Raw genomic sequence first — 27933 nt, 5'->3', positions numbered from 1 at the left:
TCTTTCACGCGGACTGCTGGGGGGAGGGGAAAAACAGGTGACTGAGCCACGGGTTTGACACCATCTGAACCAAATACTTGATCTCATCAGACCACGGGACATGGTTTCAGTAATCCATGTCCTTAGTCTGTTTGTCTTCAGCAAACTGTTTGCTGGCTTTCTTGTACATCATCTTTAGAGGAAGCTTCCTTTTGGGACGACAGCCATGCAGACCAATTTGATGCAGTGTGCGGCACATAGTCTGAGCTCTGGCAGGCTGACCCCCCCCCCCCCACCCCTTCAACCTCTGCAGCAATGCTGGCAGCACTTAGACGTCTATTTCCCAAAGACAACCTCTGAATATGATGCTGAGCACGTGCACTCAACTTCTTTTGTAGACCATGGCGAGGCTTGTTCTGAGTGGAACCTGTCTTGTTAAACCGCTGTATGGTCTTGGCCACCGTGCTGCAGCTCAGTTTCAGGGTCTTGGCAATCTTCTTATAGCCTAGGCCATCTTTATAAAGAGTCACAGTTCTTTTTTTCAGATCCTCGGAGAGTTCTTTGCCATGGGGTGCCATGTTGAACTTCCAGTGACCAGTATGAGAGCAATAACACCAAATTTAACACACCTGCTCCCCATTCACACCCGAGACCTTGTAATACTAACGAGTCACATGACATCGGGGAGGGAAAATGGCTAATTGGGCCCAATTTGGACATTTTCACTTAGGGGTGTACTCACTTTTGTTGCCAGAGGTTTAGACATTAATGGCTGTGTTGAGTTATTTTGAAGGGACAGCAAATTTACACTGTTATACAAGCTGTACACTCACTAATTTACATTTTAGCAAAGTGTCATTTCTTCAGTGTTGTCACAAGAAAAGATATAATAAAATATTTACAAAAATGTGAGGGGTGTACTCACATTTGTGAGATACTGTACATAGACACCATTTTCTTAAATGTAAGTGTTTTTACATGCCATTCACTGACACTGCCATACAATTGCTTATATCAAGTGAGGGCCTCCTTCTCTGTATAACCTCTTTTACTTATTGCCCTTTTTTAAATGTAGATATTGTTGCCATTAGGTTAAAAAAAAAAAAAAAAAAGAAAAATTTGCATCTTGTGTGTTCACCTTAACTTGTCCCAAGCCTAAATCTAGTAATCTAGTCCTATGCATTTAGATTTTCATTCAGACAAATTCTAAACACTCTTTGTTAGAACACACTTTCATACCATCGAGTCAACTAATTTCTTTCAAAAGTCCTTTGTGTACATTTTTTCTTGAATGAAAACCACATTCACAACATTTTGGTTTATTTGAAAAAAAATTTCATCCTACTACTCTGAATTTTCTCAGCACTGTGGGTGAAAAGTAAATTAATTTCACCCCACTCACCATTAGAAAATAGAATAAAAGTTCCAAAGATGAATATTTTTGAATAAAATTTAACTTGTGCCCAGCATTTTATGCAGCACCCTTGAGTACACCATGTTTAGCACACTGGAAGTTACCCGTTGTGTTGATTCTACTTTCATTCATTTATTAAAGGTAATCTGTTGTTTAGCAGAATATTTGATTGCTGGGAACTGTTATTGTCTTACTATCATTATGTATACAAGTTCCAAGGTGGGTCAGCTCCTTCAAAGTGATGCTAAACAGGTGCATGACTTCCATGGAATTGGCCTGCAGCTTGTTTGTCAGACAATGGCAGCTTCCTCTAGAAAGGTATTTAGATTGATGATACTTTAACTTTAACTTGAAAACAATAGAAAGAAAGCAATGGATTTGTCCTATTTGTAGTATGCAACAGCCACAAAGAAAATATGATGATATGTCTTAGTTTGTGGCTGTTGCATGCTAAACACAGGTCAATTCTTATGGGGTTTTGTTTTATGGTAATCCGTAGCTTGTGGTGTTAGCATGCCCTGATTTTTTTTTTTTTTCAGATGGTGATGGCTGTATCCGCTGTAGATACTTAAAACCTGTAGTGCATTCCAAGGAAAGTGTCCCCCTCCAACAGCTGCTTATTTTTATCTTTCCAACGCACCCTCAGTTTTCCGTTCACTCACAGAAGAAGCCCCAGTGTAAATTTTTTAGGTTGCTTTGGTAGTTATTGCTAAGGACTTTTCCCTCCCTACATTATAGCACTGGTGCCTGACAATTGCCACTCAGATACCAAGTGCTACATTGTGGGATATTTGCAGGTATTAGGGTGGGCATTTAAATCTCACAAAAGTTTACTTCAAAAAAGGCACAGGTTTGGAAAAAAAACTGACTATTTCTGTTGAAATTAACCTTTAAATGGGTCAGTCTTTTTTAAACTGAAATTTTTAAATTAACGTTTCAGGAATACCACCAATAAGAACACCCATTGTAATATGTGTTGGTTGCAGGATGACACCATTGCAGTTCTGTCTACATTTCTCTGCCTTTATTTTTACAGATGAATTTGCTACTCCTCGAGCAATCCTGACTGGCCATGACTGTGAAATCACCTGTGCTACAGTTTGTGCAGAACTTGGCTTAGTGATCAGTGGCTCCAAAGGTAACTTTTTTTTTATTTGTATTTTTTGAAGGCTGAGAGTATGTTTAAGGTGAAATTATGTAGCATTCATGTGAGAACATTGTACTGATTCCTTTATTATCTTATGTTTCAGAAGGTCCATGTCTGATACATTCTATGAATGGAGACCTTCTGAGAACACTAGAGGCTCCAGAAAACTGTATCCGACCAAAAGTTATCCAGGCCTCAAGAGAAGGGCATTGTGTTATATACTATGAACGAGGCCTTTTCTGTGTGTTCAGTGTAAATGGGAAACTTCAGGCCACCATGGAGATAGACGACAATACACGGGTATGAATTCTCCTACCTTTATCATTTTCTTCTCCTACCTTTATCATTTTCTTCTCCTGTGCTTTGTCATGAAGATCATGTTGCTTCTGAATTGTTAGAAATTTTAACTCTGACACTGTACGAAAGTTAGCTTTTTTGGCCATAATTCTCTTGTGGGTCACAAGAGTACAGTTACTTTTGTTCTTCTGTGATCCAGGGTCAGCTGATAGTGGAATATTGTCTATTATCAGCGGACGAGGCAGAGCTGCTCCAGACTCTGGAAGGATCCCGACAGTATTGTCAGGATCCACTTGGCTGCTTGATCGACAGCTGTCTCCACCTCTGAGCACACGGCTGAGAGCCGGAGCAAGCTGTGCTCAGCACCACCCCAGCCCAGTGTTCAAGTGAGTGCTGGAGGGGCAGTGTGGAGAGCGGTGACTCTCCACACTGCTCCGGCTCCACTTTCAGCAGCCCAACCACTGAGTGATCAGCGGTCATGTGATTGTTCAATTCTTGATCTTTAAGCCAACGTTGGACAGCTGCAGCATAGAGGTAAGTATAGATGGGTTTTTTTTTTTTTTCATAACCCCATTATTCGTTTTTAAGTAATCCACTCAGAAATGTCTTCCCGCTGGTCTAAGCAGCTATAGCCCTCATATCACCTCATACTTCAAGGGTTGTTGTTAATGTGTTTTGTCTGTGTAGTTTGCTCCAGTCCTGCTCCAAAGGGACTGTCCTTTTCCTTTGAAGTTTAAGTAAACCTTAACAATGAATTTATCTTATTTGCTACCATTTGGTGTGTTATTTATTTGAGTAAAAGTGTTTTTTTATATTCGATAAATGCAAAAAATACCTGTTGAAGTTTAGAGCTGAGCGATAAAACTTCTTTCAGGAAAATGCCTCTGTCGTGATGTTTGCCCAGATAGTCCCAACCTGTATCTCTGTAGCTCTGCTTTGTAATCAGTGCAGAATATGTTCTCCTGTGATGGGAAGAATAGACTCAGTCTATGTTACCTAACAAAGGTCAATTCGATCAAAACCTGTATTAAAAAAAGACACTTGGACAATAAACTTTGGAAAGGAATTGGTTGCTAGTGGGCAGTGAAGACTATTTCTGATAGTTCTTTTCAGATCTCCATAAGGTAAGGCAACTCAAGTGCATGAGTTCTTTAAATACTTTTATGGCATGTGTAATCAGTGAAAGGTGCATCACATAAAGTGCGTGTGCAATAAAAGTGCAAAAAAGTCCATCCATACATGTAGTAAAAGAACACAAATAAAGTCCAAACAAAATATGCAATCCGTGCAAAATAAATTGTCCCAAAGAGCAATAATTCTTGGAACTGGTGCAAACACAGAGTGTCACAGAAAGAAAAAGGAAGGTGCCTCAAAGCTGCTCCACCAAAAGGATCAACACACTCATTACCAGAGAGAGGTGAGGAACGTGTTGATCCTTTTGGTAGAGCAGCTCTGAGACACCTTCCTTTCTCTTCCTGTGACTGTCTGTGTTTGCACCAGTTCCAGGAATTCTCACTCTTCGGGACATTTTTTTTTTGCATGGAATGCATATTTAATTTGGGCTTTATTTGTGTTCTTTTATTACATATATGGATGGACTTCTTTGCACTTTTGCACATGCACTTTAATTATATGATACACTTTTCACTGACTCTGTATGCCAAAATATGTATTTAAAGAGATGGTGCACCTGAGTTGCCTTCCGTATGGAGATTGATATTGTGGGGAAACAATCTTTTTTTAAAGTGTTTAATTTTTATATTGTGTGAGGAGATTTTGCATTGATTGTAATATGTTACTTTAACATAAAACAAAACACTTGCTTGGAAAAAAACATCTTGTTGAAATAACAGGCTAAAATACTTTGCCTCATGTGTCTAATAAAGCCGATGTCATTCACACGTGTTTTGGCAAAGTACTATTGTGCTACATAGTACAGGTTACACTGATCAGACTTCCCTTTCTAAACTGTTTCCAGAAAGATTTGATGATCACCGTCATTAAAACCATCATCCCTGAAGAATGTATCATTGTTTTTTTTCTTTAGTTTTTTCACCCTTTGTTATAATAACATTCATAATCTGTCAGTTTCAGTTGTTATTATGTTGTCAGCCAAGCTAATAAATTTGTAAAATATCTTAAAATCCCTTGCTAGCTAAAACAGTTTCTGTAGTGTTTCAGACTATACTGGGAGCTGAAGTTTGTTGCCTGAGGCTGGGGAAGTTCGCAGTCCAGGCAAACACATGTGTACCTCAGCCACATGTTTTTTTTTCCCCTTTTTTCAAAGCAGTCCCTGTTGGGTTATAGAGTTAAACAATCCACAACCCCTTTTCCCTATCTGCTTCTGCACTTTATCATGCTGGCAGGCAAGTGGCATCTGTGTGATTAAAGTCCCACTCCCCCCACAATGTGCAGTACCTGCCCATGACTGTGGCAGACTGATGTTTTCACTGCTTGCTTCTCAAGTAATAGGAAGGGGGGAGGGTGCTAGAGGTGAAGCCAAGGAAACCTAAGGTCAAGTCCGACTGCCATTGACTGAATGAAGGGAGTTAAACAGGTTGTGTTTCATGTGTCATGGTAAGCCTAAGCCCACAGGATGTCGACAAAAGTAACAATTTACAATCATCAGACACGGGACAGAATTCTAATTTACTTTCTTGTAGCCTGCACATGAAAACTACCAAGAGACCTCCAGACTGCCTGGGGATACTCAGAGCCTAATCAACGTTATACACCTGTTTTTGTTTTAAATGCTGTGTTGCCCACCAGAGCCCCAGCCAAAAGCACGTCAAAGCACATCTACCATGCAATGTTTAGATGTCAAAATTAATAACTTGGATGGAAAGGAAATCCACTCCTAAAACCGAGCTGTTACCTGAGGCAAAGACACTAGCTCTGGCAACCCAAGGGAACCAATTATTTGCTTTGTCTGGAGATTGGAAAGGGCACAGTAGCTGCTTACATGCCATAATCTACTGGATAGAAGTGTTTTCTTTGTTTCTGTTTAAATCAATGAGAAGAGCAACATAGGTGTTCTAGATCATAAATGTAGCTATATTTGTTCTGTATTCCACCATTGCCTGTCACAGCTATTGATTTTACTTCCTCAAATTAATTTTGTTTTGTGCTTTTTTTTATTGAGGCATGGATTGGGAGAAAGTATAATGTCAAAAATTAGTTTTAGTTCAAAACATGGCCTGGTAGCACTGGAGACCTTGGGGTTTTTTTGTTTTTTGTTGTATAGTTTCTTATTCCACCCTAAAACATACTGCAGAGCTAATTGGATATTGGCCCTGTTTGTGTGTGTGTGTGTGTGTGTGTATATCACTATATTAGGAATATAAGGCTGTAAGCTCTTTTGGTTGCTTAGAATGATACAAATGGTTCCTTGTGCTTTTTAAACAGCTTCACTTCATTTTGCAGCACTAAGATGCATTAACGTTATTTGGCATGCCTTGAAGCACCTAATTTAGCAATAGTCTATGTGAGGGGGATTGCCTTATTTGTTCTGTATTGCCTATAGCAATCCACAATTTTCTTCCTTGTCTACTGCAATATGGCAGAGTTGGTATGAGTAACACTCCTGTTAGTTATTAACTTAAGCATATACATAAGTCTCATTTGTGTACAATATAGTGATATTAATAGGGACCGTAAGATTAGTATTTTTTTTATATACTTTTGTTTTTCATTTCTGTCTTCTTTGTGAAACTGCAAGCTTTTGGTATGTCATCTTGCCAAGGTAACCTTCGTCTGTACACTTCTGTAAAAATTAAAATAGTATACAGACACATACAGGAAGCACAACCCACCTACTTAGTACATCAATCCCTCCTGTCCCTTTTTATAGGTGTTCTTGTGATCCTGGAACACACCTGCTTGAGGTTCTGATGCACTTGAATGCAAAAGGAATGTCTGCTGGTCTTCTAGCTGCCTGCTATTCCAGAGACACAACCACAGGACATCAGGCAATGTCTGGGTTGTCACAACTCCCTTCCCGGACATGCTAATACCCTCTCATTCTGCATTATTTAGTGAGTACCTCACAGGGAATCCCCTCACTTAGCAATGGTGAGGACAAGGTACAAAAGAACTGAGAAAAAAGGGCCTAATAGCAATTATACTTTAGATAGCACTGAGAAAAACCAGTAGAGTGATAGCTGTTCTCCTGACAGAGCTCCTTTCCTCTAGTTCCCTCTCGGGCAGGCAGCAGATAGCCTATTTGACTAAGGCAGATTTCACTACAGCAATCTCTGATTTCTTTGGGAAACGGTCTGCCCTTCAATGACTTTGGGCCTCCAGGGCACCAAACCGCTGTTATGCCCCTCCACCATCTGAATCTATGCAAGAGTTTGACTCTGACTCTGAACCTCCTAATCTTTTTGAGGATGATATGGAAGAAGGTTAGGTGGACCCAGAAAAGGATCCAGCAGATGAATTTTCTCCTCCTGCATTTTATGAAGAACAAGCTAAGGCTTCATGTCATGTGTTTTTTAATGTGAGCTTGCTTAATGATGCGGTGTGTACTAGCCTTTGCCTAACAGCACTGGACTCTCCTCAGCCTAAACAAGCTCCTCTGGGCACAGAATGGCTGGCAAAGTCTTTCTACGATTGCACTGTACGATTAAAAAAAAAAAAAGGAAATTCTGACGTGGGTAGTGGCATATAAGCCACGGTCTGATTTGCTGTCCTATACTGTACACTAAGATATGAAATTTACTGGTTGAAATTCCAATTTTATTAAGTTTATAATTCCAACAGTTATCTTTTTACATTTTAAATCAGTGAGAGTTTTACATGCAGTATTGTGGATTGGACCCAAAAGTAAGGTCACCGCTATGCCCTGAATATTATTGGTCAGATGGTAGAAGAACGAAGCTTAACCACTTCAGCCCTGGAAAAATCTACCTCCTTCCTGACCAGGCCATTTTTTGCAGTACGGCACTGTGTCTGACAATTGCGCGGTCGTGCCACATTATACCCAAACAAAATTGATGTCCTTTTTTTGTGCGGGGGGGATGGAACTGACTAGGGGAGGAGAGTGATCGGTGTTCCTACTTAGTAGGAGCACACGATCTGTCTCTACTCCCCTGAGAGAACCGGAATTTGTGTGTTTACTCTGCCACAAGTGATTGCGGGTGCCCGGTGGTCATCGTGCCCACTGGGCACGTGCATCGGCTCCAGGGACACGCTGGGGGCGCACGCCTGCTAAAGCATCTTAAAGAGCCGACATACAGCTATGACAGCTCGCACAGGGGAGCCGACCTGCTGCAGTATAACTGGTGGCTGGTCCTGAAGCAGTTAAAAAGAAAAGTCGAGTATATTTTGTTTATTTATTCCAATATTATTACACAGAGTTGGCCATAAAAATAACATCTAAGATGCCCTTATATGCTGGCTACTATTTTAAGTTTACCTCTGTATTATCAAAGTGAAAAAAGTTGTTTTAAAACTGGCATTGCTTTGGGTTGGTCATCTTTATCCTCCTCTGTGGGCTGAGCAAGAAAAAAAAAATTGATTCCCCCATCCTCCCTAAACAGCTTGGAGGGAGGAATTTCCACTGCTGACTGATTTATTCAGTTAACCATAGCACCCACAGCTGCTTGAATACCCAAACAGTAACTGCATCTTTTAGCCCTGTTTCACACTTGTGCGGTGCGAATTGAAGCTCAGGTTTCACTGGGGAGATAACAATCTCCTGTTCAACGGATTCATTGCGTTTTTGCTCAGTATCAGAGAGCAGGGAGAGGGGGAGGGAGGGGGAGGGGGGGGGGGGAGAGGGGGAGGTGTAGTGAGGAGAAAGAGAAAATCCTTGTTCAGAACGCAATGCATCTGCGAATCAGATGCGTTCCCATAGGAGATAATAGGCTTGTAGTTCGCACCGCAATGCCCAAAAAACGCACACGTTTTTTGTGCAATGCGCAGTGCGAATGCAACGCACATATGTGAACCAGATACATTCATATGAATGTATTTTAAAATGTCCTGCGAATTAGATGCGGTGTAAGCCGCATCTAATTCGCATAGGTGTGAACCCGGGCTTAAAGGATAAGTTCACCTTTGGGAACATCATACATGTTCCCACCCGTTTTTAGGGTGGAACATGTAAAATATTCCCACTCCTGCAATCACTCCCCGATCCGCTACCTCTAGTGACAGCAAGCCAAGGATCTTCTCCCCGAACTTGGGTGAACCTGTTCGGCCACGCCATTCATTGGAATGGGAGAACTACAACTACTGACAGCCTTTGCGGCTGTCGGCTTGTAGTTCTCAATGAACTATCAGGGCACTGTTGAGCGCTCGAGGGTAGTTGATTGTCTTCTTGTCAGTGTGCGACTGCCTGCCCATATGAGGTACTGGCACATAGCTTACGCTTAGTCTGCAGAAGTCCTGCATGGCACCTGCGATCTGCTGATCATGGGGGCAATGCTTTCCAGGCTCCTAGTAAGAAAAAAAATGGCACCATTTTTTTACTTGCAAAAAGATGTGCACTTATTTATTTTTTATTTTTCTTCAAAAGTGAACACAAATCAGCTGAAAATTTTCCACCTGACTTTTGTTGAGCTACCTGTGACTCAATTTCTTCAGATTCAGCATGAATCTGATGAAATTTGTGCCATCTATGGTAAGCTTTTTAGAAGGATTCTTTTTGCTGTCATAGAAGTGGAAAAAGGTCCCAGGAATCCATAGACATGAGATGGCGGTCATCCTGTAAGGACAGTTTTGGCCACATCAGGCTACATTCACAATATCAGTAGTCACTACACGTGTAAGCAGACAACTACAGCTGATCAATCACAAGACTAATTGGATTTGGTCAGTCATCAAATACTCTTGTTCCACCAGTTTTAGGCTTGAACTGGCTGTATTGTAGTATACACATACACAAAGTTTGGGGAAAACAATTTGTATAATGCATGCAATCTGTCCATCATACTATGTACATCTTTAGGTTTCAGGCTATATTTCTTGATCAATCATTAGTAGATGTTTGTAGAGTTGATTTGTTTAAAAGACATTTTTAAAAATGTCTTTAATATTGCATATTGGATACGCCACTTTTATTCTTTACAGTGATAGGGAGTGGGAATCTGCTTTCCTTGTCGGCATATAATTCTGTTCTTGAACCCACTATCTCCGCTCTTGTTTTTGTAGTTCTTAGTAGGTATCATTTTCTGTGAGCCATATAGCTTATCTTTCCTGTGTTAGATTTGGCTTGCTCTCCCTCTGAGGATGTCTGTGAATATATTTTCTTTCTTCAGTTTTCTCTTATCTTCACCCTTTTACTCCCCCTGTCACTTGATGTTATGCAGTCTGCTTGGAGATTTACTGACTCACCAGCTTTGCATATTAGACTTTTTTTTTCTCCCAGAAAGGTCACTTTTCTAGTTTATGTACTTATTGTTGAAATGTGCTGATATGGAAAAAAAAATCTAAATTTTTTTTTTATATTTTTTTTTTTTTTTTGAAAATGAGGTTAAAGGATCTGAAACAAAGACTATATGTTAAATCCAGACAAATCCCCATACCTCAAATAGCTGATGTAGTGTAAACATTTTCCTTGTCTACCTTCCTCTACAGTATTGGTAAGGGAAAGTATAGTGAGCACCTATAGTTATTATTTGGATGTATCACCTAAAGTACACTTTGATGTGATTTTGACATATTTAAATGCTTTTTTTTTGTACACTTTAAGTGTAGAGATTAGTAGGTTCTACAGAGCTACTACAGGCAGATTAGACATCAGTGTATTTTAATTGCTTGAAGCTGAATTCCAAGTTTTCCAATGAAGATACATGGGAAATTCCCCTCACTTTAAGATATCTCCTCTTACTTCATTGTGTCTGCAGGACAGGAAGTGAAGGGAAATCTCCCCAATAGGGTGCAAACCTCAAAAAATCCCTCTTTCTGGATCACACGTTACCACTTTTCTAGACTGCACCTATTTGAGCGATCTTTTTTGATCATGAACATTTATTAACTCATTTCCTTTGGTTATATCTACTATATCTAAAGCTAGATTCAACCTCTTGCATTTTAACCTGTTATCTTTTTATATTGTGTATGCAAGAGTCTGAATTCATAAATAAAGCATTTATAAAAGAAAATTAAAGTGAGAGTAACGCTTCTCTACTCTAGAGAGGTTTTGGCTATACATACATTTTAAAGAAGTAGTCCACACAAAGTAGGTATTTCAGTTTTGGATTGACCTTGTTAGGTAAACACATGCTGAATGTTTGCCTTTTGCTATACTAGTAGCAAGTTCTGCCTGCACATCATTTCAGCTCTACCTTCCTGCAGTCTGAATAAAAGCAGTATTAAACCCAACAGCAAACATTTATTATATTTTAGCTTACCAATTCTTAGATGTGATGGCTGCATTTGTTTTATTTTTTAGTCTTTCTATCTTTTATTTTCACGTAGTGATCTTGTTACTTTTCAAAAGAACAAGCTCTCCTGCAGATGTAGCAATTACTGGGATGAGCCAAACCATTTAACACTGGGGTTGCTTACAATGGTCAGCTTTTATTTATTCATGTAAAACCTTTATTCAAAAAATAAAAATACTGACTATGCTGCTGTGCCCCATGTTCTCCTTGATCCAGAGTAACTGTACTCCAATACAGGAGGTGTGTTACTTGTCAGATCACCAGGTGACAATGGAGGGAAAAAAAGCCTAAACAAATGCAGCCACAACATCTAACAATTGATAAGCTGCTATATATTATATTTTTTGTTATGGGTCTAATATAATTTCAGGGTTGTCCTAAGTCTGTATGCTGGTGCCCCCTTACTGTAGCTTGCATGTATACATTAGGAATCCAGAAATGATCTTGTAACACCCTTGGTTTGTCTTTAGCAACAGAAAAGACATTTACATCAGGGAGTTTCCTTTGCCAAAAGAGATAGAAATGAGAGAAGAAATAAGAATGAGTGATGTGAATGGGTGCACAGCACCTTTAAACTTCATAAAAGCATTTTACCTCCGCTTACATCCTTGCAGTTATTAATAATCTTGAGATAAGCGAATTGTGAGCCATTTTGTTTAGTCACAAAGCAGGCAAAGCTAGGTCCACAAGTGACTACCCAAACTCGTTTCTACTGGTTAAATAAACATATCCATTATGAAATGCCTTTTTTTTGTCATCTTTATGTCTTCATAAGTCTTTCTGTAGACTCGTGTATTCTCTGCCCGAAGCAATGGACAGTAGGTTCTGCTTCAAGAGGAGGAGCTGTTGACCTATCAGGACACATGGACAAATTGGATAATCTGAATAGATGGCTTTAATCTAATGAAGACATTTCAGGAATCACCTTCTCGGGTTCTAGAAGGGTTAAAGATTAATGGCTTTAATTTGCTTACTATAGTATTCCTCTCATAAAGCACTCGGAGTATAAAATGGTAGTGAACCGTGGCTGGAAGGTTAATGGATTTTCTTCAGATGAATTTTCTAAGTGTAACAAATAATTATTTGTCATGGTAATAACTGAAATTCCGAAATTGCCTCAGGAGATTTCAGCACTGCAAACAAGGGAGCAAAATGAGTATTGATTTAGCTTAGGTAATATATATCGCCTGTATTTCTGTTACATAAAGGCTACAGTGTTCTCTCTCATGCTGGGTTATATGTTTGGTGGCACAAATGCATTGCTTTATCTAGCTTTATCTAGCACGATGCCCTTCTACAAGATTTATTAGTAGGACTTTGTCCTATATTTCATGCTGCTTGGTGAAACTTTAGGAGGTATCGGCCAAACACTGAAAACTCAGCTTGTATGTAGTAACTGGTGTGTTTTGTTCCCATGTTACATTCTGGGATCTTGACATACCATTGTGTATAGTGAAAATCTTTTAGGCTGGGTTCACACTGATGTGCATTGGATGTGGGTTTCCCCACATTTAATTTGCATGACAGGAGACTGTGACCGGCTCTCAATGAAGCCTTTTCACACATCTCCGGGGTGGCCGCCGAGTGGATTGCACAAGGGTCCTGTGCGTCTTTGGCTCCGTTTTCAGTTCAGGCAGAAATTCGGGCCTAATTCGTCCCTGTAACAGGGAACAGGGATGCACGGACCCCTGCTGTGATCGCGGCTGAAGATAGCGTGAACCCTGCCTTGAAGTTGAACTCAAGGCAAACTGCTAATTACTCTTAAAAACATGCTGTAAAATAGAGCTGTTTTACCTTCCAACTGGTATTTTTGTTCATCCAGTTCTGAGGTTTACACAGCCCCGTCTGACAGGGCCATAGACCCTATTTTTCCTCTCCTGCATAAAGTAACATTTAAAAGGTCCTGTCGTCCTTTTTGCTTATGACTGGGCAGTAAATGGAGATGCAGCAAACCGATGGGCTCATTTCTCTGTCACTCTGCTTATTCCTCCTGTCAGAACTTTACTTGTTGCATATGAGCACTGCAGCACAACTGACTGGTTCTTTGTGTTGCTTCAATTTCTGCCAGCCTGAGCTCTTCTAGACAGGGATTGCAAGATGCTGATAGCTGAACAAAGTCAGGTACTTAAGTACTTAAATGTTTGCATTTAACCACTTGACAACTGGGCACTTAAACCCCCCTCCTAACCAGACCAATTTTCAGCTTTTGGTGCTCTCACATTTTGAATGACAATTACTCAGTCATGCAACACTGTATCTATATGAAATTTTTGCCCTTTTTTTCACACAAATGGAGCTTTCTTTTGGTGGTATTTAATCACCGCTGGGTTCTTTAGTTTTTGCGCCGTAAAAGAAAAAAGACCGAAAAATCTGTAAAAAAAATACATTTTTCTTCATTTCTGTTATAATATTTTGCAAATTAGTAATTTTTCTTCATATATTTTGGCCAAAATTTATACCGCTACATATCTTTGGTAAAATTAACCCAAATCGGTGGATATTATTTGGTCTTTGTGAAAGTTATAGAGTCCAAAAGCTATGGTGCAAATATCTGAAAATTGATCACACCTGAAGTACTGACGGCCTATCTAATTTCTTGAGACCCTAACATTCCAGAAAAGTACAAATACCCCCCAAATGACCCCTTTTTGGAAAGAAGACATTCCAAGGTATTTAGAAAGATGCATGGTGAGTTTTTTGAAGTTGTCATTTTTTCCCACAATTCTTTGCAAAATCAAGGTTTTTTTTTTACTTTTTTTTTTTTCCCACAAAATTGTCATATTAGCAGGTTATTTCTCACACACAGCATATGCATACCACAAATTACACCCCAAAACACATTCTGCTATTACTCCCGAGTATGGCGATACCACATGTGTGAGACTTTTACACAGCGTGGCCACATACAGAGGCCCAACATGCAGGGGAGCACCTTCAGGCGTTCTGGAGTGCCCAGGCCAATTCTGACATTTCTCTCCTACATGTAAAAATCATCATTTATTAGCTAGAAAATTACATAGAACCCCAAAACAGTATATATGTTTTTTTAGCAAAGACCCTAGAGAATACAATGGCGGTCGTTGCAACTTTTTATCTCGCACGGTATTTGCGCAGCAATTTTTTTAACGCGTTTTTTTGGAAAAAAAAACTGTTTTGTGCTTTACAAAAACCAAAACAGTAAAGTTAGCCTAATGTTTTTGCATAATGTGAAAGATGAAGTTACGCCGAGTAAATAGATACCCAACATGTCACCTTTCAAAATTGCACGCGCTTGTGGAATGGCGCCAAACTTTGCTACTCAAAAATCCCCATAGACGACGCTTTAAAATTTTTTTCTGGTTACATGTTTTGAGTTACAGAGGAGGTCTAGGGCCAAAATTATTGCTCTCGCTCTACCGATCGCAGCGATACCTCACGTGTGGTTTGAACACCGTTTTCATATGTGGGCGGGACTTACGTATGCGTTCGCTTCTGCATGCAAGCACACAGGGACAGGGGCACTGTAAAAATTTTTTTTTTTTTTTTTTATTGTTCATTTTACTTTATTTATTTTAGTTTGATGCTTTTTTTCCAAAAAAAAAAAAATTTTGGACCACTTTTATTCCTATTACAAGGAATATAAACATCCTTGTAATAGGAATATGGCATGACAGGTCCTCTTTACAGTGAGATATGGGGTCAATAAGACCCCACATCTCACCTCTAGGCTGGGAAGCCTGAAATAAAAAAAAAAAAAACGATCCTGGCTTCGATCGTAGCGGTGAGTCGGTAGAAGCGCGGGAGGGGGGGACATCCCCTCTCGCCTCCCGTAAGAACGATCAAGCAGTGGAACAGCTGCTATGATCATTCTCATGGTGTAGGGAATCGCCGGCTGAAAAAGCTGATATCTGAATGATGCCTGTAGCTGCAACCATCATTCAGATATCCCCGCACAAAGTCAAGGATGTTGTATGACGGCCGACGGGCGGGAAGTGGTTAAAACGCTTTTTTTTTTTTTTTAACACAAAGTTGTCCATTTACACAATATTTCTACCACATAACATGTACATACCAAAAATGACACCCCAAAATAGATTCTCCTCCTCCTCCTCCTGAGTACGGCGATACCACATGTGTGAGACTTCCACAGCCTGGCCACATATAGAGGCCGAGTACAGCTGAGCATGGCTCAGCATGGCGGGGTATGGCGGGGGCATGGCAGAGTATGGCGGGGTATTGTGGAGTATGGCGGGGTATTGTGGAGTATGGCGGGGGCATGGCAGAGTATGGCGGGGGCATGGCAGAGTATGGCGGGGGCATGGCAGAGTATGGCGGGGGCATGGCAGAGTATGGCGGGGGCATTGCAGAGTATTGCACAGCATTGCAGAGTATTGTGGGGGCATTGCAGAGTATTGTGGGGGCATTGCAGAGTATTGCACAGCATTGCAGAGTATTGTGGGGGTATTGCAGAGTATTGCACAGCATTGCATAGTAGTAGGGATGGCTGAGCATGGATGGATGGATGGCTGGATGTCTCTGTGCAGCGCTGTGGGCACTACACATACAGCCCACAGCGCTGCAGCCATCCATCCATCTCCCTCTCCTCCACAGTGTACCGATCGGTACACAGGAGGGGAGGAGAGGAACCGGCGTCATCCATTTACCGGGATCCGTGATGCGCCGGGTCCAGAGGGTCACGGATGTGTTCGGGTGCGCGCCCCAGGGGGCGCGTGAGAGGGGAATTCTGGGAGGACGTCATAGTACGTCCTCCCAGATTTATCCAACCGCCCTGCAGCCGTCATTCGGCTATGGGCTGGTTGGTAAGTGGTTAAAAAATACATTCACTAACTGTTTGCTGACCAGCCGCCGCAGTTATTCAGTGGCAGGTTGGCTCGGCTGTGCAAATCGCCGTAGGTGTACATTAGTCCCTTTAATGGCCATAGCAGGCACACGTGCGTCCGATCTGTCCGACGCAATGTCGCAGTCTCACTAAAAATCGGTGATCACCGACATTACTAGTAAAAAAAAAATAAATATGCCATAAATATATCCCGTTTTGTAGACGCTATAACTTTTTTTTTAACCAAAAATATGTAGAAGAATACACATTGGCCTCAACTAATGAGGAAATTCGTTTTTTTTTTTTTTTTTTAATTTGGGGATATTATAACAAAAAGGTAAAAATATTGTTTTTTGATTTTTTTTTCAAAATTGGCGGTCTCTTTTTGTTTATAGCGCAAAAAATAAAAAACGCAGAAGTTATCAAATACCACCAAAAAAAAAGCTCTATTTGTGGGGAAAAATCAATTTTGTTTGGGTACAGCATCGCACAATGTCGTTCTGTCAGAGAGGAATGCACTGATTCTGTGTTTCTGCTAAGCAACAACACGGATCTTTGCCTTCCCCTAGTTAAAGCCCCCCCCCCCCCCCCACAGTTAGTAAGCAAGCACAACTTGGGCATACATTTAACCCTTTGATCGCCCATGATGCTAACACTTTCCCAGCCAGTGTCATTAGTACAGTGACTGTGGATATTTTTAGCACTGAAAGTGCCAGTTAGGTGTCCGATTTGTCCGCTGCAATACTGCAGTCCAGCTGTAAGTCGCTGATCGCTGCCATTACTAGTATTAAATAAATAAAAAATTCCCATAGTATAGACACTATTACTTTTGCGCAAACCAATCAATATACCCTTACTGGAATTTTTTTTTACCAAAAACATGTAGCAGAATACATATAGCAGAAAGTAAAAATGATTGTGTTTTTTCAAAATTGTTGGCCTTTTTTAGTTTATATCGCAAAAAATAAGAACCACAGAGGTGATCAAATACCACTAAAAGCTCTATTTGTGGGGAAAAAAAGAACAAAAATTGTATTTGGATACAGTGTTGCACAACTGCGCAATTGTCAGTTAAGGTAACATAGTGCCATATCGCAAAAAATGGCCTGGTCATGAAGGGGGGTAAATCTTCCAGAGCTGAAGTAATTAATAAAATAGGTAATCCAATACATTTTAAAAACCTAAAAGAACAAGATGGGTAATATATTATAAACGACCATCTAGGAAATTTTCTGGATGCATTCCAGATGGTTTTTTTTTTTTTCTGTTTTTTTTTTTCACTGTACTGGTGTCCGATGCGTTTTTGATGCATTTTACTGTGTTCCAGTACAGGAAAAATGCAGCATGTTCTACCTTTTTTTTTCTGGAACTGGAAAGCCCTGAAACTAACTGCACTAGTGTAAACTGTCATTGGAAACCATATATCCTGCTTTCCATGCGTTTTGATGCAGAAAAAAAACGCACTTGACTGCGTGTGGTGTGAACTGGCCTTTAAAGTGTTTTAAAAGTAATTTTTTTTTTTTTTTACGAAAATAAAAAACATGTCATACCTGCTCTGTGCAATGGTTTTGCACAGCGCAGTCCTGATCCTCCTCTTCTCAGGTCCCCCTGTCGGCACTTCTGGCTCCTCCTCTTCTCTCGTGCACATCGCTGGATCACTATAAGGGGGAGCTTGATATAGATGTTTTTTTACCTTCATGCATAGAATGTATGAGGGTAAAAACACTTCAGCCCTTAAGTGACTATGACGGGAATGGGTGTAACAGACACTAACTGCAATTGTATAGGGTATGCTAAGCTAGCAGTCCTGTTGTTGGCAGCAACTCTCCAGGAAAATGATCATTAGGGAGAGTACACTCATCTGCTCCTATAATGTCGCTCCTTCAGTGGCAAGGAACATTTTAAAGTATGTGACTCAGTAAGAGAACAGCTCTAATCAAGCATCTTGCTGTTTAGGCTAGTGAGGAAGAAATACCATAGAAGCAAAAGATTGATTTATCAGCTACCGTGTTGCTGGTAGCTTTCACTAGTAACCAGATCACTAATGTGATTAATTTGCTTTGGTATTTCACAACAAGGGAAAAACACAATTTTTCCAAGATGCTGACACTTGCAAAGCAATCATCATCATCATCTCTTAAGACTACGTAAGGGTGTACTGTCACATTTGGCTACCCGCTGGACTGCGCATGCGCGACGCCGCCATATGCGTTCCAACACTGTGGCAATCTGCGTTTGCGCAAAATTTTGTGGCCACACCCTGAGTCCAGGTTCAAGCCCCACCATCCGAGTGGACATAGAGTTAGATTATAATTATGCCGAGCAAAGCGAGCCCGCGAGGGGCCCTGTGGCACAGTGGTCTTACAACAGTGTTGGAATGCATATGGTGGCGTCGCGCATGCGCACTCCAGCGGGTAGCAAAATGTGATGGATAGCCGAATGTGACGTGACAAGGGCATGTGTGGATAGGCAAATACAGCATGATTTCAGGTGCATTCCTCTTGCTTTTGACATCATTTTGAGACTCTGTTGAGATTTTTTTAAGGTTAATTGAATGGCGCATTCAACCTCCTTCTAAGCTACATCTGCCTGTTCCAAGTTCATTTTCCATTCTAATTGATTTGTATGGGGAGACAAGCAGTTCTGACACCAAAAAAGTTCATCAATAGAGACTCAACTCAATTCAATAGAGAGTTTTTTGTTTTTTTAGTGCAGGTAAATGTCCACAGATTGTGAAGAAATTATGATGTATGTTTTGAACTTTAAACCACCTTCCTCACCCATAACTACAACATATAAGATACAGACATCTTTACATAGATAAGTAGTAAACCCTTAATAGTTAGGGACATGAAGTTAGCTCAGATATCTGAACAAAAATTCTAACAGATAGGAGTTTTATGTGCATATGGTCAATAGTCAACAGTCCTCTAGTGTAATCCCAGCTGGAACAGGCAACCAGAAGAGACCCATCAAAGCAAGAGTTCATGCACAGTTGATGCGGAATTTGCATGAGCAATGGCTAATAAAATAAAGTGACAATGCTCAATGTCTGACTTCTAATTCACTTTAAAACACAAAAGGAAGTTTTCTATCATCACTGTGTTTCAATATGTTGATTTTATTAAAAGCTTGTATTATTAGTGGTATATCTGTGTATAATAATCACTAATGTGTGTGTGTTTGCATTTCCCTGGGTAAATCATATTTTGTTACATCTTCTAGGCAATCCTGTTGAGTCGTGATGGACAGTACCTTCTCACAGGAGGGGACAGTGGAGTTCTCATGGTATGGCAAGTGTGTGACATGAAGCAACTATTTGCTTATCCAGGCTGTGATGCTGGCATCCGATCCATGGCCCTGTCCTATGACCAAAGGTAAAAATTACAAGTGTGATTGTCAATATAGTTTATTACATAAAGAATGTCATCACCTGGCAGCGCAGGTGATGACATTCTTTTTAGCATAGACCCTAGAGAAAAAAATGGTGATCGTTGCAATATTTTATGTCACACCATATTTGCTCAGTGGTCTTTCAAACACAATTTTTTTGAAAGAAATACACTTTTTTTAATTAAAAAAAAGATAAAACAGTAAAGTTAGCCTAATTATTTTTTCTTATATGAAAGATGATATGCCAAGTAAATAGATACCTAACATGTCATGCTTTAAAATTGCGCACGCTTGTGGAATGGCAACAAACTACGGTACTTAAAAAATCTCCATAGGTTACGGAGGAGGTGCTAGAATTATTGCTCTCACTCTAACAATTGCATACCTCACGTGTGCTTTGAACACTGTTTACATATGTGAGCGCGACTTAGGTATGCATTTGCTTCTGCATGCGAGCACGGAGGGACAGGGCCCTTTAAATTTTTTTTTTCTTACTTATTTTACTTTTTATTTTTTACATTGTCCCTTTAATTTATTTATTTTTTGATTACTTTTTTTCCTATTACAAGGAATGTAAACATCCCTTGTAATAATAATAGGGCATGACAGGTCCTCTTTATTGAGAGTTCTGGGGTCAAAAAGACCCCAGATCTCTTATTTACCTTTTAAAAGCAAAAAAAATTATACATTTTTCCCTTTTAACAAAAAATAAATCAGCCCTTTAAGGCCGTGAGGCGGAAGTGACGTTAAACGTCGGTCCAGTCCTCCAGTGGTGGGAGCCACCTTGCCCTCACTCAACTTCCTGCCCATCACTACAGCAGATCGGATTGTTTACGCCTTCGATCTCTCCGGTAAGCGGGGAAACGTCTAGAAAGCAGAGGGGGTATTGCACCTCTCTGGCCGCCTCTAAAAGTGATCTTGTGGTAAATCTGCCACTGGAACCACTTTTATTTTGTAGACAATTGCCCAAAGAACAGGTGGATACCGGGGTTATGGCAGCTATCTGCTGCCATAACAACGGTTTTTGACGTCACAGTAATGACGTAAATGTACTGTGGGCGGTCGTCAAGTTAATGAAACATTTGCTCTTATCAGATTATTTAGTATACAGTAGGCTCTCAAATCCTTTACTGGGATAATATGCCACAGAAAATAAGATTGTAATGTGTTCATAAAGAAACTAGAAGAGTAAGGCAGGAGTAAAGAAACGTCCCACATTCCGCTTGAGTGCTTTTGTCATATACCGCTTCCTCCCAGTCTGAATATAGATATCAGATATTCCAACCGCTCCCAATAACAAACAAGGCAATACTCGTTTGTTTGCTGAATATGAACTGATTTATTTGAGATGACACACAAAATATATACACCAGGATGACAATACAAACTGTAACCAGAAACCTAATTAACATGAGCTAGTTATCTAATCATTTACCCAGACTAGGTGACTGAGAGATATGACCTTTCAGGGTAGACTTGCCGTCTCCTCACTCACAATTTACAATAAACATAAGTATAAACACATCCCCCAATAGTTGGCTAGGAGACAAAGGTGTGTTATAGAGCACAATAAACTATTGGGTGAAAGACCCGGACTTTCCAGATCTCATTAATCAGCATTCCTTTCACATACATCTGTCCATTGAGTCCCAAGCATGCAGAGACCATCATGGCCTCCTTAATAATGTCCTTTTGCATTACATAACAGAATATCTTCCTAAATGCTTGTAGCTCCCTCAAATGCCAGGGCCCATAGTCGGTAGGCAAGAGGCTAGCATTCAGTCCCCTCCAAAAGCCTCTGTCCCGGGTAAGTCTGTCACAGCAGGTCATACACGGTTCAAATTCAGAATCAGCTGTGATTTGAACCATGAATGAACAGGCTGAATATACCAAGTTGATTGATTGATCAACTTGGGTACAACCAGCCTGCCGGATTTTCTTGCAATTTTTGCTAGTGGCTGCTATAGCCACCAGTAACAATCAATGTCTTCTCCCAGTGGGAACGGCTCCCCCCCCCCACCCACCGAGGGAAGATAATGGCTCAGCAGGATGGATTCCTGCATCAACACTGCAACACCTGTGGTTGCAGGAAAGAAATTTGCTCCTTCTATGGCCAGCCTAAATTATGTTGTAGTCAAATTTATTTACTGGAAAATCAGAATAGTATTTTAAACCAAGTGGATTTTGATACTGATAATAGCCAGTTATTATTTTTTATCTGCTGAGATATGATTTCTTAAAATGTTTTATGCTGTTTAAATACCTTGTGTTTTCAATCCATTTTAGGTGCATTATTACTGGCATGGCATCTGGAAGCATTGTACTATTCTACAATGACTTTAACCGCTGGCACCATGAATATCAGACAAGATACTGATACCAGGGAAGATAGCGAATTGATGCACTGATACATCTCCCTTCCTGCAGGCTGTCCCAGCCATCTGCCACTGCATAGGTCCTTATAAATGGCTCTATTACATCTGAATGTAATTTCAATGAAATTCAAATCTGCAAACTATTTTTAGAGTTAATTGCTATTTTTGTAGACCTTGCTTTTTTTGTGGTGATGAGAAACAAGCAGAAGCATAAAGGCTGCTGGAGTTCTGTAGTAAAACAAATATATATAAATAAATATATATTTTTAGTCCTAAGGAGAAGTTTATTTTCATCTGTTTATTTGGGAAACAAGTTTCAAATGGTGACTGAATAATACCAGCCGGCTGTATTGCCAGCCAGGCTTAGCATTTTTCTGATTTTGATTTTAACTAAGTGGATGAGGGTTTTTTCAAGGGCATTTTAAACTGCTACCTTTCTTATATTTTATGCCATTCTACAGTACTTTTCTCTTTGTTTTCTAATGATTGTAATATCAAAGCACTGAAATATTGTCAAGTGACTTGTAAAAACTATAGTTTATAATCATTTAATGGAACTGATACATTATGAAGTCATTTGTGCATTTGGGTGCCCACGCAGTTTTAGGAAAACATTAGAAATTCTTCTGATAAAATTATTTAATTATTGTGAACAGGCAATGTGATCCTCTACATAAATAGCAGAAAAGTCATACAAAATAATGGTCCTTAGAGCATTCCCTGGGACCCGGCTGCTCACTTAGTTCAGAGGTGTTTTAAAGTCGGGGTAGTCATCAAAACCCTGCTGCACACTCCCCCCGTGCTGCTTATTTGGTTGAATTATGGCATGCATCCAAGTGCCTTAGTACCGCTGGGATCTGACATATTGTTGGTTACCAGCCAATCAAATTGCATAGTAGGAGCATGTGCAGTTAATTCAGCCTCTTTTTATCCTGGAGGCAGCTTGTCATGACTAATAAATTGGAAGGCTTTTGATGACCGACTTAAATTTAACAAACTCCACTGAAACTTTCAGAGAAGCCAATGGAAATAAAGTAGGGTACACTCTTTTGGGGAACAGACAGCTAACATTTATTATGCAGAAAATTTGAATCAATACTTACAAGCCTCATTTAAAAAATATAATGCAAAATTAGAGCAGAGATGTTACTTATAGTGACTAATCAGTTACCTGTTATATTTGCTGGCAGGTAATAATACTTAACAAACTGGCTTCTTTTGTTGGCACCACCAGTTTTGCATTGCTCTGATTTTTCCAGTTCTCCCTTAAAGTAACTCCATAAAGTAGAAATTGGTATAATACCTTTTTTTTTTTTTTTTTTTTTTTTTTTTTTTTTTTTTTAAAAAAGTCATGAGACAAACTTGAAGGCAACCACTGCTTACCTCCTCTTCTGAAAATACTTGTTACCTGACCTATAAAAAGTACACAGCCTTTCTGCATACTAGTTCTAGCAAGGACTCATGGGACCACCATAACTGCCAGACAACTAGCAGTTATCATGACAGGTAAACTTAACAAGCCTAGAGCCAATGCATGATTCAGCCTCTGCATTTTAGATTTGGTAATTTAATAAAAGTTTCCCAAAGAAAAGCCTTCATTTTTCAATTCTGGTTTATGGCTTTTGTGTGCACTTGGCACTGTCTAGTGAGATCAATCCAAGAAGTCAGTGGAGCTGATGTTGCATCACTCATAGAGGTATTTCTTTACATTTGTATTTGACGTTGATATATATCAGTTCATACAAGGCATCCTAAAATGTTTAACAGGTGACATTAATTTTTCTTATGTTATAGGTTGTATATCTAAGGACCACAGTCATATTTTACTCTGTTGTCTAAATTTTCTAGATCAGTCAATCCGGGTTACTATTTCCTGCTAGTTCTAGAACCAAATCATGTTTATAAAATAGTTTGTAAACCCTGTTTGGCATAATACACCTGAACAGGTCTAAAGTAATAATGTAAACTTAAAAAAATGTTGTTACCTAGTCTTACTTTTCTACAAGATTGCTGTGGAGAATTCTGTGAAGCTATATTTGTGAAGAAAAAAAATACTGTATTGTTTCAAAAGTCTGTATTGCATAAAGATTTGTTTGTAATTTTGTGACCTGTCTGTGGGCTGCACCCACTTTCCTATGTTTCCGGACCCAGGATTTGTCTCCTTACTGGTACAGCTCACCGTTTTGTATTCATTCAGTGACAATCTTTCATTAGCTTAAGTGTGGGATGAAGTAAGTTTGAATGGAAAAAATAAAACACGATTTGTAATTCAAAATCTAAATTGTATGTTTTGGTTTTTTTTTTTACTTAACCGATACCTGTGTTTGAAGGTTGTCCTAAAACCACTTTTTGTTTGAGTTTTACTATATATAATGCAAGTAAACTTGGAATCTTTATAGCTTGTGTAAAACTCCTGGTCTGTTCATATCTGCATTTCTCTGTGTTGGTGGGACAGACCGAGATTTATTGCAATCTGTCTCGCGCATCCAGTCTGTATCACCAATGTTCCTATGTGAATTGTGAGTAAAACCAGTCATTGGAGATTGTCAGTTTAACCTTATACGCTGATTTACCCAGTGATAGGTTTATTTATTTATTTATTTCAGGTACTTATATAGCGCCATCAATTTACGCAGCGCTTTTACATATACATTATACATTCACATCAGTCCCTGCCCCCTCAAGGAGCTTACAATCTAAGGTCCCTAACTTACATTCATACATACTAGGGCCAATTTAGACAGGATCCAATTAACCTACCAGCATGTCTTTGGAGTGTGGGAGGAAACCGGAGTACCCGGAGGAAACCCACGCAGACACAGGGAGAACATGCAAACTCCAGGCAGGTAGCGTCGTGGTCGGGATTCGAACCAGCGACCCTTCTTACTGCTAGGCGAGAGTGCTACCCACTACACCACTGTGCCGCCCATATGTTATTGCTGGCCTGTGCAGGTACTGGGAAGTTTTTCTCTAAAGTTTACTGGTTATATCAGAAAACCTACGGTCAGACCTAAGATGAAAACCTCTCCCCATCTGGGCTACCCCAGCTATTCATTGCTGGAGACTGATTATATTTTTCTGGGGGGCATCAACTTCTATTGCAGTATACAGTATCTCACAAAAGTGAGTACATCCCTCACATTTTTGTAAATATTTTATTATATCTTTTCATATGACACCACTGAAGAAATTACACTTTGCTACAATGTAAAGTAGTGAGTGTACAGCTTGCATAACAGTGTAAATTAGCTGTCCCCTCAAAATAACTCAACACACAGCCATTAATGTCTAAACCACTGGCAACAAAAGTGAGTACACCCCTAAGTGAAAATTGGGCCCAATTAGCCATTTTCCCTCCCTTGTGTCATGTGACTAGTTAGTGTTACAAGGTCTCAGGTGTGAATGGGGAGCAGGTGTGTTAAATTTGGTGTTATCACTCTCACTCTCTCATACTGGTCACTGGAAGTGCAACATGGCACCTCATGGCAAAGAACTCTCTAAGGATCTGAAAAAAAGAATTGTTGCTCTACATAAAGATGGCCTAGGCTATAAGAAGATTGTCATGACCATGAAACTAAGCTACAGCACGGTGACCAAGACCATACAGCAGTTTAACAGGGCAGGTTCCACTCAGAACAGGCTTTCCCATGGTCGACCAAAGAAGTTGAGTGCACATGCTAAACATCATATCTAGAGGTTGTCTATGGGAAATAGACGTATGAGTGCTGCTAGCATTGCTGCAGAGGTTGAAGGGGTGGGGGGGTCAGCCAGTCAGTGCTCAGACCATACACTGCATCAAATTGGTCTGCATGGCAATCGTCCCAGAAGGAAGATTCTTCTAAAGATGATGCACAAGAAAGCAAACAAGCTAAAGACAAGCAGAATAAGGACATGGATTACTGGACTGTCCTGTGGTCTGATGAGACCAAGATAAACTTATTTGGTTCAGATGGTGTCAAGCATGTGTGGCGGCAACCAGGTGAGGGGTATAAAGACAAGTGTGTCTTGCCTACAGTCAAGCATGGTGGTGGGAATACCATGGTCTGGGGCTGCATGAGGGCTGCCAGCACTGGGGAGCTACAGTTCATTGAGGGAACCATGAATGTCAACATGTACTGTGACGTACTGAAGCCGAGCATGATCCCCTCCCTTCGGAGACTGGGCTGCAGTGCAGTATTCCAACATAACGACCCAAAACACACCTCCAAGACGACCACTGCCTTGCTAAAGAAGCTGAGGGTAAAGGTGATGTACTGGCCAAGCATGTCTCCAGACCTAAACTCTATTGAGCATCTGTAGTGCATCGTCAAACGGAAGGTGGGGGAGCGCAAGGTCTCTAACATCCACTAGCTCTGTGATGTCGTCATGGAGGAGTGGAAGAGGACTCCAGTGAGATGAGCATCCCTGATGTACATGGACACAAGAAAATCCCCCTGTTGGAGAGAGGCCACCACTGAATGCACCGACTCCATATGAAAAGACTGCATTCTGAGGAACTTGTTTGGCCTCTTGAGTTCCAAAATCGACTGTAGATCGACGTTTGGCTTTGGGACTGTGAAGAGATTTGAGTAAAAACTGAGGAATCTTTCTGTCACAGAAAAAAACTTCGATCACACCCTGAGCCATAAGATGATCAAGTGTCAGAAACAAAGAAGACTTTTTTCTGTGGATCCACAAGTACATTTGATCTCCTAAACCGTGGAGAAGGAAAAACCCGAAACTCCTACCTGTACTCGTGGGAGATGGTGGATAGAACCCATCTGTCTGAGACCACATTTTGCCAGATATTTCCCCCCACTCGCACTAGCTTCATTGCAAAGTGGACAAAGAGGAGTCTTGCTTAGCAGACCACAGCCTCCTTTGACCCTGACTCTGTGCTTTCCCTCTGAACCCAGCTGTCTTGGAGCACCGAAAGGACTGCCTAGAAGAGGAGGAACCAGCTGCCAGGTTAACTGCCTCTTTATTTGCCGTACGCTTACCTCTTCTTTTTGAGTGGCACGAGCAAACTTCTTCCCAGATATCTTCTGGATCTATTTATCCAAATCCTCCCCAAACAGCCTTTCCCCGTGAAAGGGAAAACCTGCCAGTAACCTTTTACAAGGCCCCTCTACAGAACCCCCGCATGTGGACAGACACCAGAGCAAAACTAGATATCTGTTGAATAGAGTCCTTCAGGTCATCTACCACAAAACATAAAGCCTGGGTAAATTCTGCTAGCCCTTCACTAAAGTCTGCTTTCACGCCAGGTTCTTCCTTACTAATGGCTTAATGCAATCCTTTAAGACTTAAAAATGTTAATAGCAGCCACTGCGGGTTGCATAATGGAACCTGCCAAGGCAAAGGAAGCCTTCAACAGCATTTACAGCTTCTTTTCCGCTGGGTCCTTAAAGACTTGGACATTGTCTACCAGACAAGTACATTTTTTATTGAGAAAAGATACCGCTACATTCACTGCGGGCATACTCCACTCTTTCAAAATCTTCTACTCCATAGGATACAGCAGGGAGTATCTCTTTGGTGGCTCAAAACATGATCCTATTCCGCATACAACTCTGCCAAGAGAGAGTGTGCAAGGGAAAAGCCTGTGACCCCCTGAGGTGGATGCAGGAAGCCCAAAGAGTAATACTTAACTAATGTGTATTGGTCGGAGGTACCCTGAGTCAGCCTCAACCATATCTGAGGGTGACTGAACTAACGCCTTCTGCACCTGTGAGACCCTAGACCCTTCCTCAGGCTCAGACTCCACAGAGGTGGAATTTACCATCTGACCTTCTTCGAGCTTTACCCTGGCCATCTCTCCATCAATGTCCTCCCATTCTCCCTCTGCATCTAGGAGAGGTTCTGGCAAAGGGGTGCTCTTCTGATTTTTACAGCCCTGTGCTATGGAGGAAATCATACCCACAATTTTACTCTCTATGCCCACTAAAGCAGCCGCCAAGTCATCCTTAGTGACCTAGGCCGAGGTAGATGCGCCTGTGGCTAAATAGCCTGACAGATGCAACGGCTCCACCGTCACGTCTGGTCTTTGGTGGATGCATGGTCTTTCAAGGATGCAAATACAGCAGTGATGTGACTAGTGTCCCCAGGAGTTGACAGTGGCGCTGCTCTACTGCTCCTTT

The 27933-nt window shown here is 40.6% G+C and overlaps 1 protein-coding gene across 2 annotated transcripts in view; it reads left to right on the top strand.

Annotated features, from left to right (window-relative positions):
* Positions 1-24095, top strand: part of LRBA (LPS responsive beige-like anchor protein) — a 1038582-nt gene extending 1014487 nt beyond the window's left edge. For both annotated transcript variants that reach the window (XM_073604899.1, XM_073604906.1), the window contains 4 exons: positions 2430-2531; positions 2644-2840; positions 19272-19423; positions 21726-24095. In XM_073604899.1, coding sequence (XP_073461000.1) covers positions 2430-2531; positions 2644-2840; positions 19272-19423; positions 21726-21816 — 542 coding nt within the window. In that variant the 3' untranslated portion in view covers positions 21817-24095. The remainder of the gene's footprint in view (positions 1-2429; positions 2532-2643; positions 2841-19271; positions 19424-21725) is intronic.
* Positions 24096-27933: the final 3838 nt, after the last annotated feature.

This window comes from Aquarana catesbeiana, linkage group LG01 (genome assembly GCF_042186555.1).
Source record: "Aquarana catesbeiana isolate 2022-GZ linkage group LG01, ASM4218655v1, whole genome shotgun sequence".
NCBI lineage: Eukaryota > Metazoa > Chordata > Amphibia > Anura > Ranidae > Aquarana > Aquarana catesbeiana.
Note: the sequence above shows the minus strand (reverse complement) of the source record. Positions and strands in the feature narration are given on the sequence as shown.